Genomic DNA, 13,837 nt, shown 5'->3' with positions numbered 1-13,837 from the left:
ATTTACTGTAATCACAGGTAATTCTTTTTCTTCCCTTTAATGTCGCACATTGCAAAACTTGTTCTCCTGTTTACGCCATAATCTTGGTCTAGTCCTACTCACCGGTTATTAGCTGTCAAGCTCGGGTATCCAACAACATATGCAACGAGTATCTGCAAAAGCAAGAAAGTTTAAAAAAAAATGTACGTATTTTACAAATATGTCACATATATTATTTGTATTTGCTATGAGAATTAAACATTTATTTGTCATCTCTTGACAATAACTTGTTTATCGTAAAATAAAGTAAGGATTTTCTGAAAAACGGCCCAGTTGCAGAGCTGTCTCTCTCTTTATGCACCACTGGAAATCATCAAGATTATCATAAAGACATCAAATATATGCAAACCCCATGTAAAAAAAAAAAAAAACAGTATGCACATACAGACAGATTATAGCTCACTAACATACTTTTTGCACACCTGAAGGTATAAAGGTGTACGTATTACAAGATAATACAAGTCAAACAAGTAGAAGCTCTGCCCAGCTGACATTTAGTGAGAAAAAAACTATTGTTTTACTCTTATATGCTTGATTGCTCAATGGTTGATTTAATAATCAATAATTACCTATACAATTTAGCTCAAAATGCATTGTAACCCTGACAGATATTGGTTTAAAATTATTTTGACACAAACACAGAGTTTGTTTCTGATTAGAAACAAGGCAGGCATCTCTCTATAGAAAATAAAACTCTGTTAAGGAGGATAGATTTTAATAACGAAATCTGTTATTTACATTTTAATACAAAATGGAAAGTGGAAAATTATATATGCCCGTCTCAACAACCAGTTGAAAACCCTCTTAGAATTACTGAAATCAAACCTTTCTTTTAATTTGAAAAGCAAGTTTTATAAATGCAGTAAAATGATAAAGTCCAGTGTGTAAAGTGACTCTAGATGAACGTATTACACAACAGTTTGGTTAATTTGTTTTTGTGAGGCAACACATATTGAGATTTATGACTGAACAAGTCTCAACTGTTGTTATGTTGCAGACATTAATTTTGCAATCTGTAACCCTAAATGAATCAGATTTAGTTTTACAGCATTTCTTAGACTTAGACTTAGACAACTTTATTTATCATTTTGTATGTACAGGGTGCATACAGAACGACATTTTGTTGCATACAGTTTATAGGAGTATAGTCAGATTCCAGGTGGAATAAGGCAACATTGCAATATAAAGTGCAGCAGTGTACATATAACAGTGCAGGAGAAAAACAGTGTGCCCTCACATTATGCAGGAGAATTTACAAACCATTTTTAATGTGCAAAATAATGGTGGTCGTTGAAACAGGTGACCAGATAGTGTGTGTGTGTGTGTGTGTGTGTGTGTGTGTGTGTGTGTGTGTAAGAGAGAGAGAGAGAGAGAACCAGAGAAACTGTTGTCTCACAATAGTTGTTAGTGAAGCAGGATCACACCTTTTACTTTCTGTGTTTCTTGGCTTAACTCCACAATGCTTTCGGGATTTTGCTAATTCTACAAGCTTTCCTCCACCTTAGTAAGCTAATTTTAATTCATTATAACCGTCTTTTTTTTTTTTTTATAAACTCTGAGGTTTTGTATTAAAGTTAGCCGACTGGCAACAAAGAAACAAAACAGTGTTTCACGCTGTTATCTGTGTGTTTTGTGTTTGACATAATAGTTATTAGCATATTACTTAAATTACTCACAGCATTGTCATCTGAAAGGTCACTTTTAACTTAACCTAACATCTCCAGCTTTACAGGTACAGTTTTTAAACACAGCTGTGGATTCAGGAGCTGTTTTAAGTCCTACACCGAATCTCTTACAATACAGTAATGCTATATATATATATATATATATATATATATATATATATATATATATATATATATATATATATATAAATCATTAATTCTCAACACGTCATCTCGAGGCACTTTACAAAGTCAAAGTCAAATTTGACTTTACAAGGTCAAATTTGACTAGACGACCCACATTTGTTATATCTACGATTTTATTTCATTTTTTTACAATTGTGTGTGCCGTCTGTCAGGCTTTGAACATGTTGCCGTGTGAAGCAGGCATAAAGGCCAGCAGTTGTCGTGAAGGGAACATATCAGCATGTGACTACTGGTAAATAAAACACTGCTGCTGATGTTTTATGTAGCAGACTCAAAATCCATAGTTTTGCTTCACATATTTGTGAACGGGGAAAAAGCTTTTGCAGAACCTGGTGGACCTGCAGCGGATGCTGCGGAACCTCTTCCCAGAATGCAGCAGGGAGAACAGTCCATGGTGGGGGTGTGAGGGGTCACTGATGATGTTTCGGGCTCGGGACACGCAGCGCTGTGATGAAATGTCCTTTATGGAGGGGAGAGGAGCCCCGATGATCCCTTCTGCTGTCCTCACCACTCTCCTCACATTCTTCCAGTCGGAGGCGCTTCAGCCTCCACACCACACAGAGAGACAGCTGGTCAGAATGCTTTCTATGGTGCTTCTGTAGAAGGTCGTGAGTCTGGGCGGGGGCAGGTGGGCTCTCCTCATCCTCCGCTGGAAGTACAGTCGCTTCTGTGCCCTCTTGACCAGTGACGAGGTGTTCACAGACCAGGTGAGATTGTCTGTGATGTGCACCCTGAGGAACATGGTGCTGTTGACCACTTCCACAGCTGAGCTGTTGATGAGCAGTGGAGGGTGGTGAGGCCGGTTCTTCCTGAAGTCAACAATGATCTCCTTCGTCTTCTCCGCGTTCAGGATCAGGCTGTTGTCTCTGCACCAGCCCACCAGCTGCTCCACCTCCTCTCTGTAGTCCTGGTCGTTGTCGTCTCTGATCAGGCCCACCACCGTCGTGTCATCTGCAAACTTCATGATGTGATTGGTGGTGAACCTGGGGACGCAGTCATTTGTCATCAGGGTGAACAGCAGGGGGCTCAGGACGCAGCCCTGAGGGGAGCCCGTGCTGAGGGTGATGACATCAGAGGTGTTCTGTCTGACCTGGACCGACTGAGGTCTGTTGGTGAGGAAGTCTAGCAGCCAGTTGAAGCACACCTCTTCTCCTCCAGGTGTGCCAGACTCAGGTGAAGAGCAGAAGAGATGGCGTCCTCAGTGGGGCAGTTCCGTCGGTAGGCAAACTGGAACAGGTCGAGTGTTGGGGGGCGACTGGAGACGATTTGTTCTTTTACCAACCTTTCAAAGCACTTCATCATGAGGGGAGTCAGTGCAACAGGCTGGTGGTCGTTGAAGCAGGTGACCTGAGGTTTATTTGGCACTGGAATGATGGAGGCAGGCTTAAAGCATGCTGGCACTGTGGCTTGGTCCAGCGAGGTGTTAAAAATGTCTGTGAGGACACCAGCCAGCTGACTTGCAGCACCCGCCTAGGTATGTTGTCGGGACCTGGGGCCTTCCCCGGGTTGACTCTCCTCAGAGTCTTCAACATGTCGGCTGTGTCAAGGCGGAGGACCTCCTCTTCCTGAAGAGGAACAGCTTTCACTGCTGGAGTGCTGTTTCTATGTTTCATCAATAGTCTGAAGTGGCCTTGAATGTGAGCCTGAGCCTGTACTTTTCTCTCTGAGTGATTTAGGTGCAGGTGGTTAGTTTAATGACTTATAGAAATATAGATTTGACTGTGTAGATTGGTAAAGTTGGTGGGGGTGTTGCTCACTTTACATTCTCCCCCTTTTCTCATACTGAGACTGTGATACACCTACTCCACCCACATGTAGGCAAGGCCCGAATGTTGAAGGTTGAATGGTGAAGGGTAGGAAACACCTACCAGAAAGTAAGGGTTGTGTGTGTGTGTGTGTGTGTGTGTGTGTGTGTGTGTGTGTGTGTGTGTGTGTGTGTGTGTGTGTGTGTGTGTGTGAGAGAGAGAGAGAGAGAACCAGAGAAAGTGTTGTCTCACAATAGTTGTTAGTGAAGCAGGATCACACCTTTTACTTTCTGTGTTTCTTGGCTTAACTCCACAATGCTTTCGGGATTTAGTTAATTCTACAAGCTTTACTCCACCTTAGTGAGCTAAGTTTAATTTATTATAACCGTCTTTTTTTTTTTTTTTTAAACTCTGAGTTATTGTAGTAAAATTAGCCGACTGGCAACAAAGAAACAAAACAGTGTTTCATGCTGTTATGTGTGTTTTGTGTTTGACATAATAGTTATTAGCATATTACTCAAATTACTCACAGCATTGTCATCTGAAAGATCACTTTTAACTTAACCTAACATCTCCAGCTTTACATGTACAGTTTCTAAACACAGCTGTGGATTCAGGAGCTGTTTAAAGTCCTACACCGACTCTCTTATAATACGGTAATGATATATATATATATATATATATATATATATATATATATATATATATATATATATATATATATATATATAACCCAGCAGGTTGCATCAAGTCTCTCCAAGCAGCATTCACTCCTCCTGAAAGAGCGTAGAGCCACAGTGGACAGTCTTCTGCATTGTTGATGGCTTTGCAGCAATCCCTCATACTGAGCATGCATGAAGCGACAGTGGAGAGGAAAACTCCCCTTTAACAGGGAGAAGAACCTCCAGCAGAACCAGAACCAGGCTCAGTGTGAACGCTCATCTGCCTCCACCCACTGGGGCTTAGAGAAGACAGAGCAGAGACACAGAAAAAGAGACAAACACACACACACACATATATATATATATATATATATATATTAGGGCTGGGCAACTTAACGCGTTAATTTCGCGTTAATTCATTAGACTATTAACGGCGATATTTATTTTATCGCGCATTAACGCATGTTGCTCACATGCTTTCAGTCAGTGTCAGTCAGCAGGCGTGCTGGCTGCAGCGCGCTGTCTCACGGCAGCACTCTCCCGCTCCCCCTCCCCTCTCGTACATGGCTCAGCGGCGCCAGCCAATCAGCACGCAGGCTCAGCCTGGCCCGCCCACTCAGCTCTCACACAAACTTAACAAACAAACAGCTGAGAGAGACCGCAGCAGCGGAAAAACATGAACAGGGGAAGTAGCACCGTTTGGCTTTATTTTAATACCGTAAATGAAATCAAGCTGTATGTTTTGTAAAAAGCCGGTTCATTTCAGTGGAAACACAACAAATTTATCTAAGCACGTGAAAAAACATGAAAACGTCGAGCCCCAGAAACGGAGAGAGGAGACGAAACTTCTCTCACTGCCCCGACAGACCCACAGACGTCTCTGACTGAGGCGTTTCAGTCCTCCAGGGAACATCCAGGTAGATCAGTGGATGGATGGATGGATGGATGGATGTTACTGGAGCCCACACATAACATGTAATTAAGACCTTGAAAGAACCCAGTACATATATTAAAAAGTGTTATTTAAGATAAGATAACATTAGCTAATCCTTTTTTTATCCCACGACGGGGAAATTTATAGGATTAAAGCAACAGGCAGGTGCACACAACACAGACAAAATTACATAAGGATTGAAATATATAAGAGGTGGATTAGCGAAAAAAACACTGAACATAACATTATTATTATTATTATTATTATTATTATTATTATTATTATTATTATTTAATTGTAATAAAATAAAAACCACAAAACCCAAAAGGTCAACAGTTTCATGATACATCAAGCTTAGGGACTGGCTAATATACAGCAGGTCAAAAAAGGCCATATTTTGGCTGCAGTGCTTGTTGTTCTCTTATGAAGAAAAGATCAACTAGTGCACTAAATTCAATAGATGGGTTGAAAATATCCAGTATAAAATAAGTGCTACAAATGTTACAACACTTTTGTTCATATGGCAGCAGAACAATAAAATAAAAGTGCTCTTTACACTACTTTTGAATTCATTCTTGGAGTTTGTAAATACAATGCGATTAATCGCGATTAATCAGGGCGATTAATCGCGATTAAATATTTTAATCGTTGCCCAGCCCTAATATATATATATATATATATATATATATATATATATATATATATATATATATATATACACATATATATATATATATATATATATATACACATATATATATATATATATATATTTTTTTTTTTACATGCAGTGTTTTCCCCAGTGTGCTATAAGCTTGGAGGGCCACCAGGCTTTACTCTCCCAGTCTTGCGAGGTTTGGCGAGATTTCCCGTCTATCTTAATGATCCTGAGTGAAATCTGTTCATGTGTGTTGTGTTGGACTTGGTGTTTGACCAGACGCCACACACCTTAGGGCAAAACCTGTTATATCTACGATTTTATTTTATTTTTTTACAGTTATGTGTGCCGTCTGTCAGGCTTTGAACATGTTGCCGTGTGAAGCAGGCACAAAGGCCAGCAGTGAAGGGAGCATATCAGCATGTGACTACTGGTAAATAAAACACTGCTGCTGATGTTTTATGTAGGAGTGCCTTCATGCAGACTGAAAGTCATAGTTTTGCTTCACATATCTGTCTCTTAGTCTGCATTTTGTGGACAAAGGAGTGTTTGAATCAGGACTAAATAGTTTTTAATAAGTGTTAACAACACAAAACGTCCGTACCGTACCAGCTTTTTGTTCTGCAACGTGCTTATGGTTGCGCTGTGGTGGTTTGTGTCTTGCCACAAGCACCAACTGATCACTTCTTGTCAGCATGCTTTTTTTTTTTTTTTTTTTTTTTTGGTTTAGGCATGCAGCAGAAATATTTGTTTATTTTTTGCTTAAAAGAATGAACTTATTTTCTTCCCGCTTTTCCTTTATTTAATCAAGAATACATTCCCATTCAAAGCTTTCATTTTGTCTTGTAATCCTCAGCCTCTGATTTAAGCAAAACTTATAAAAGGTGCTTAAAAAAAAGCCGCCCTCAGATTATTAACATAGCAAATCCTGCATAACGTATGCTGTTTTATTTCAGCAGACCAAGTTAGGCGTCCCTTAATTTAATCTCTGCACATCGTATATGCAACGTGTCTGCATTTACCAGATTTCCTGCGCAGTATTACTAATCTTATGTGTAAATATATACAAATTCAATGTTATTTTGGAGTCTGCTGAAAGGTAATAAATAAAAAAAAAATCTAATTTGGCGACAACACTATTATTTTTTTATTATTATTTTAGTTTCATCCAGGAAATGTGTTTCTGGTGTTAAAGAGTGCTTAATAAGTCATATCCAGAGAGGAGCCTCTGCTTAGACGCTGTTTTGGATATTTGATGCAAGGTTTGTGCAGATTTCATGTTGCCAGTTTCTCAGCAGGTGTTGGGTGGAGCTACTTCTCAGACCGTCGGTTAGCACACTGCCTCAACCGTTCTCCTGATATTACGTGGAACTAAAATGTCACATACTGGGTAGTGCAACTAGTATGTATATATAAATGCATCCATATAGGTAGACCGTGAGAGAGAGAGTGCATTTACGTATGTGAGAGTGGAGGAGCGGTTGACGGGAAAAGTGCCCATTTCTATTCGTCTTTGTCACGCACATGCAGTTTCATCTATACCAGAGAGATGAAATCCTAATGCTGAGAGGCCACGTTGCAGTTTTTAGAGCGTGCAAATCAAAGTAGTTTAAAGTATTAGTTTTAAATATCAAAGAAAATGTAAAAAGTAATTTCTGTCTTTGAGAAATCCTCTTGCTTAATGGCTTTGTAAAACAACCATCGGCCTTTTTTGTCTGCATGTTTGCTGCAAAAATATTTCATCTGAATAACAAGTAGTTTTTTTTTTTGTAGTGATGATAATAAATCAGCATTTTGAATTTTTAACCACAGTGCCAGCAATAATTAAGACTTCACTTCTGCCATTTAACTGCATATTTTCAGTAAAGGACAAACTGAAGATTTGTTAAAGTATCATCAATGATAATTTTCTTGAATATTTAATTTTCATTAATTGATTTTGCTATTTTAAGTTTTTAGGCAAGATTTAACACCTCAGCTGTAGAAGACTTTTAAAAGTTTTAATTAAAAGTATATTTAAATACAAAAAAAGTAGCTGAAAATAAAGTTTTAGTTTGGTCTATAGTTAGAAATGGCAAATAAGAGAAAAAAAAATACGGAACATCTAGTTTTTCGTGCATTTTTCGTCTGACACCAAATTACTCTTGTGAGCTTTTTTTCTAATTAACATTTTCTAACTACCAGCTACTTGTGATCTGCTCAAAGTACACATGGAGGAGAAGAGAAGTGGTTCAAAAGGTGTGAAAGATCATTAGGCGCCATGCGTAAAACTATGCATTACCGCAGTTCTACTTCTCGTTTTAACTCTTCCTCTCAGATTTACTTTTTTTTTGTTACCTGTACAGTAAAAGTGTAACACGTGCAAGCGTAAGGCATTAGGTTTATCATCTTAGATTTGATCAACTTCCCGGAAAAAGCTCGTGAGCTTGTTTCTAGAACAGTTAAAGATCGTCAGTTAAAGGTTTTTGGGTGCCTGAATGTCACTTCATGGTCAAATATCATCTCTGCAAATTACACATCTTCTGCGGTTTCGGTCCAATCGTTTCTCGTAACAAACGCTTTTCGGTCGTGGCCTTTCAGCAACGGGCGGTATCAGTCACAGGAGGCCAGCGCATCCGGACACATGCTCGTGCATGCAGACCACATGTCAGACTGAAAGGTAAAAATTCAAATGCTGCTGCCAGTGCATTCAAAAACAATCAACTGTCACTTGGCGCCGCGTCGTAACTGAAAGCACAGTCATAGTTTTGTACTTTCTCTCTTCTTCCTCTGTCTCATCCACCACAGAAGTGGTATTAGTGTTGTGTCTGATGTGGTCTATCTCACCTCATCTAACTATTTCTTTTCTCTGCTCAGTTGTTTCCTCAGGTTTTGTCTTTTTATCTTTTTTTTTCCTTTTTTTTTTTTAGAACTAACCATTTTTTATTTTCCCCCCCTTACGTTCCTTTCTTCCTCCCGTCACTTGCACTCTTCTTCTCTACTCATATCTCCTAAACTAACTAACTTCCTCCTCTCTCCTTGACTGTTCATTTTCATCAGAATTCTTTTCAATCAGCTCTCTTCTTCTCTTCCGTTTTTGCATTTATTTTCTTCCTCTTCTTCCCGTCACCTTTTCAGTGTTGTCTACACTTTCTTCTTTGTCTTTTATCTCGAATAGCACTCGAACAAAGCAGAGTGAAGTGAAACAAAAAGCAGTCTTAGCAGCTTGGTTTCAGACATGAGTATTAAAGAGACTCCTGTAATTACACTTTGGCCTTTTAGGGATTTGTTACAACTGTGGCGTTTTTTTTTTGTTGTTTTTTTTCGAGTAAAAGTAATATATGACAATCTACAAAATACAACTAATAAATACTGTTGTTGGATAATTTTCAAAACCCAAGGTACACGCCACATGTAACGGTAAAATAATTGCAGCTATAACAGGTTTTTTCATAAAAGTGTGGGTTGTCTGGTCAGATTTAATCATTTAGATATCAGACGGGAAATCTTGCGAAACCTCTAAAAATCGAACGTGAGTTCAGAGTAAATAAACATGGACGACGAGGAAGAACAGAGGCGATGGTTGTGGACTAATTTTAACAGAGAAAAAACATTAAAAATATGTTGATTAAAGGAGAACAGGGACACTATGATATATGGATGGGAGTTGTTGTGCTTTTTTTTATTCTCTGGCTTTCCCTCACCTCGCTTTCTGATTGGCTGTAGGCCACATGTTGAATGTGACGTGCTTGTTTGTCCTCGGGGAACACCACACACGCTAGGATATCGGGCCAAGACAATCCAACATGTTGAATCTCCCCGATTTGAGGTCAGAGCGTTCCCGGCATCCTCCCCAGTATACCCGATCACTCTAAACACACAACGCACGGTAGGAATATCTGTTAAGATTATCTTAAAAGCCCTCCTGATAATCAGGGCATGTAGGGAGGGTGGGATAGGGGACAAAAATCAGGCTAATTATCCTGCTGTGTTAACCAGGCTTTGATAAACGATATATCTGCACTAACATCGGTATCAGCCTGTAGGTCATTTGTAACATATCAATTAAAACTGGACTGATTTTATTTCCATCTTGTTACCATGTGTGGATGTGTTTGTGGAGGGGAGGAGGTTGACCATGTGGTATTTGTGTGGGCCTGTGATGGGGCAGAGGAGTAATTTCAGCATCCAGGTAGTTTTTTTTTTTCATAGTGTCTAAAGGGTAGGGAAATATATATATATATATATATATATATATATATATATATATATATATATATATATATATATATATATATATATATATATATATATAATGTAAATAATCAGTAATTATCGGTTATAAATACATTATAAATACTAATAAATACATTATGACACAATACATTATGACATAAGAGGTGGGTTCACAAAATCATACGCTGCTCAAAGAAAGTAGAGGAACTGTTTTAAAAAAAAAAAAAAAAGAGATCCTGCTGGATATCTATACTGATATGGAATAGTTGATGTGTTGGGAGCAAAAGGATGTTGCATCGTTTGAGGAAAATGAAAACTATCAACCCACAGAGGGCCTAATCCCAAGTCACTGATAAAGTGAGACTGAAAAAGTGAAAAATCGCGGCAGGCTTGTCCAGTTTGCTGAAATGATTTTGCAGCGACTGAAAATGTTCCTCAGTAGTGAGTATGGCCCCCACAGGATGGGATGCTTGCCGGATGAGGCTGGGGATGGTGTCTCCTCCCAGATCCTGACCAGGGCATCTCCGAGCTCCTGGACAGTCTGGGGTCATACGGACCTCAACCCGATGTCCCAGAGATGTTCTGTTGGATCAGGGGAGCATGGAGGCCAGTCACTGGTATCAATTCCTTCATCTTCCAGGAACTGTCTGCATAGTCTTGTCACACGAGGCCGAGCATCATCCCTCACCGGGAGGATAATGTTCACCACAGATTCTCCAGACCCGTTCAGGTCTGTCACATGAGCTCAGAGTGAGTCTGTCCTCATTTGTATGAAGAACAGGGCGGCAGTGCCAAGCCTGCTGATTCTGGTGTTCGCTGGCAAATGCCGGACATTCTCCACGGTGCCGGGCAGTGAGCTCAGGGTCTACCACAGGACGTCAGGTCCTCAGACCCCCCTCAGAAGGACAGTTTCCAATGGTTTGGTCAGATAGATTCCCCCCAGTGGTCTGCTGGAGGCCACATGCTCCTCACACATGGGATGTGTTTCTGGGGCAGCGGTCTAACAAATACAAACTATCAGCTGCAGACAGTCCACACCACTTAACAGGCCTGGGTCAAGTGAAAAGACATTGTCAAACCCTCAGAACCACTTTTATAAAAGATTTAAATGAAAGCATGGACATTTCTTTAGCTTGTGCATTCAACCTTTACCTTCAGTGGGTTAGGGAAAATCTACAGGGATGTACAATTTATAATTATGAGGTATGATCATGCCACCATAGCAAAAGAACGAGTCGAGTACATCCCTAAAGAACCAGGGTTAATAAAATGAATAATTAATAGAATGCTGTTGTGGCTGCATGATGTAAATATGTGATTTTTTTCACTGGACCTGTAAATGAGCCTGGGTTCGATGTTTCAGTGCTAACACCCGTCCTGTCTCCGCCCAGGTGAGCAGAAGCGCTACCAGGTGTTGATCCACGGCATCGAGCCTCTGCTGGAGACTCCCCTGCAGTGGTTGAGCGAACACCTCAGCCATCCTGACAACTTCCTGCACATCTGCGTCGTGCCGGTGCCCACAGACTGAGGCCGCTCCTCCGCACCCCAATGACTCGTCGGCCAATCACCCGCCAGCGGGGCGACCTCTGACATGGTAGCACCTCACTGTGGAGACTAACAGAAATTAACGGAGAACGATCCAAATAAGCGATCATAAATATGAACTAAGGCGGGAAACGAGATACTCAACAAATCTCCCGGCTTGTTCGTTTACATTTTCCATCCGGTCTTTGCTACGACTCCTCTTTCCTCCACAGAAATCTTTCGATGGACGCAGAGGACGGAAATAACTTTTCTTCTGTATATTCGTCTCAGATTGAGAAATATTTCTATAAGAGAAGAGACGACTCCCTGTTCCCCCCTCCTGTTTCACATGTGCTCCAAATAACCAAATATATACACTGGAGGTGAACATATTTTCGAACTTTCCACCGTCTTTCTCATTAACAGACTGTCTTGGAGACAGGGAAGCAGTTTTTTTTTTTTTTTTTGTTTCGGAGGAGGATGCAGAGTCGAGTTCTGCTGAAGTTGCCTTAGACGTGACACTCCTGCATCATGACATACGTGGTGTTGATGAGTTTACATCGCAGCCTAGAAAGTTGTTCCCCTTTTTTAAGAGTCACATCTCAAAGCTGTTGTATTGCACCAATTAAATATATGAGCTTGACCAGTGAACCAGCGGTTCTGGAGGCTACAGCATTCACCAGAAACTGGGTCGGACTGAGCTCCTCTTAGAACCGCTCAGGTCAAAGTCTAATTCTAATAAAATAAAATAAAAAAGGTGTTTTTATTTCTGTTCAGTCATGAATCAGAAGTTACAGACGTGTGATTATTAAACCAAACGGTTAAACTCAAATTGATTTTCTTTGTTTTATTGTTTTACATTTCTGCAAAGATAGACAGAGATGTAATATTTTCCCACTCTGCCATCTGAGTCATCTTAAATTGCAGGTGCTGATTTCTCCCCATCAGTACAACGCTCTGCTTGGTTTTCTACTCTTCTTTATCCACAGCCAAGCTGAACTGGGCATCTGTTTTTGAGCCGGACCGATAAGACTGTTTGCTTATACTGTGCAAACTTTCTGGGACCATTTAATGCATATGTTTTATTTCATATGTTTTACTTTCCATGTTTAAGGGGGAGGACACACAAAACTGGCAAAATCAAACAAGATGCTCAACAATATGACACCACTAGGATGATTGGATGCAAATTCCAACGCTGTATTTTTGTGTATTTTAGTTATTGTCTCTGTTTAGTCATGAAAATATGCTTTTAAATCCTTCCTTTACACATTTAAATTATTTAATGTGTGCGTCTGACAGCAACCCGTTTTGGTGCAGGTTAACACACCCAGAAATCCAACTTTTTAACATCTCCACTTGTAGATTCTGCATCATTCAGCTTGGACTGCAAAACGGTGGCAAGAAATAAAAATGGCGGATTCACAAATTTTTTCAATGGTGTGAAATAATTGTTCAAAACGGGGAATAAAGAAAACTGAATGGATTGAAAAATATCAACGCAGATCCTAAATTCAACATTTCTGTACTACTAGAAACACATGTACACAACTCAATGTTTTAAGGGCTAAAAAAAGTGTTTTTTGCATGATATGTCTCCTTTAACAATCAGGCTTGGTTCGCCTTTTCAACCCTATTTAGACATCGATAGAGAAGCACACATGGATTCCTTTTCACCTTTTAATTTAGCCAGAGGTGGGTAGAGTTGCCAAAAATTGTATTTAAGTAAGAGTAGCACTACTTCAACATATTTTTACACAAGTAAAAGTAAAAAGTTGTCAGCCAAGAAATTACTCAAGAGTAAAAAGGTATTCAGTAAGAAGGTTACTCAAGTACTGAGTAACAAATCATAACAGGTGATGATTTGATATTTAAAAATTATGTAATCCGACAGACAAAAATTAAGGCTTTGTGCAATTCTGGTAAATTAAAGACAAAAATTTAAAAATATACAAAGAATAACATTACAACACAACACATTTAGGCAGATGAAACTTCTAAATAATTGTTTTTCAACATTAAACTAAGCAATACTAACAGTTAATGTATATACAGAATGTGAGAAGAGTAAAAAGTACTTCTAATGACAATATCTAATTTTACTGTACCTTAATGTGACCTCCAAATAGCTCAATGACCTCAGCAGATAGAAAATAATATTAAAATAACAAAGCTTGTTTAAAAATAAG

General features: G+C 39.4%; 1 protein-coding gene across 2 annotated transcripts in view; it reads left to right on the top strand.

The window, feature by feature from the left end:
* Positions 1–13,081, top strand: part of atg5 (ATG5 autophagy related 5 homolog (S. cerevisiae)) — a 50,503-nt gene extending 37,422 nt beyond the window's left edge. For both annotated transcript variants that reach the window (XM_012877608.3, XM_012877614.3), the window contains exon 8: positions 11,516–13,081. In XM_012877608.3, coding sequence (XP_012733062.2) covers positions 11,516–11,652 — 137 coding nt within the window. In that variant the 3' untranslated portion in view covers positions 11,653–13,081. The remainder of the gene's footprint in view (positions 1–11,515) is intronic.
* The last annotated feature ends 756 nt before the right edge of the window (positions 13,082–13,837 follow it).

This window comes from Fundulus heteroclitus, chromosome 3 (assembly GCF_011125445.2).
Source record: "Fundulus heteroclitus isolate FHET01 chromosome 3, MU-UCD_Fhet_4.1, whole genome shotgun sequence".
Lineage (NCBI taxonomy): Eukaryota > Metazoa > Chordata > Actinopteri > Cyprinodontiformes > Fundulidae > Fundulus > Fundulus heteroclitus.
The sequence above is the reverse complement of the archived record's forward strand: the minus strand, read 5'-3'. Positions and strand labels throughout refer to the sequence as shown.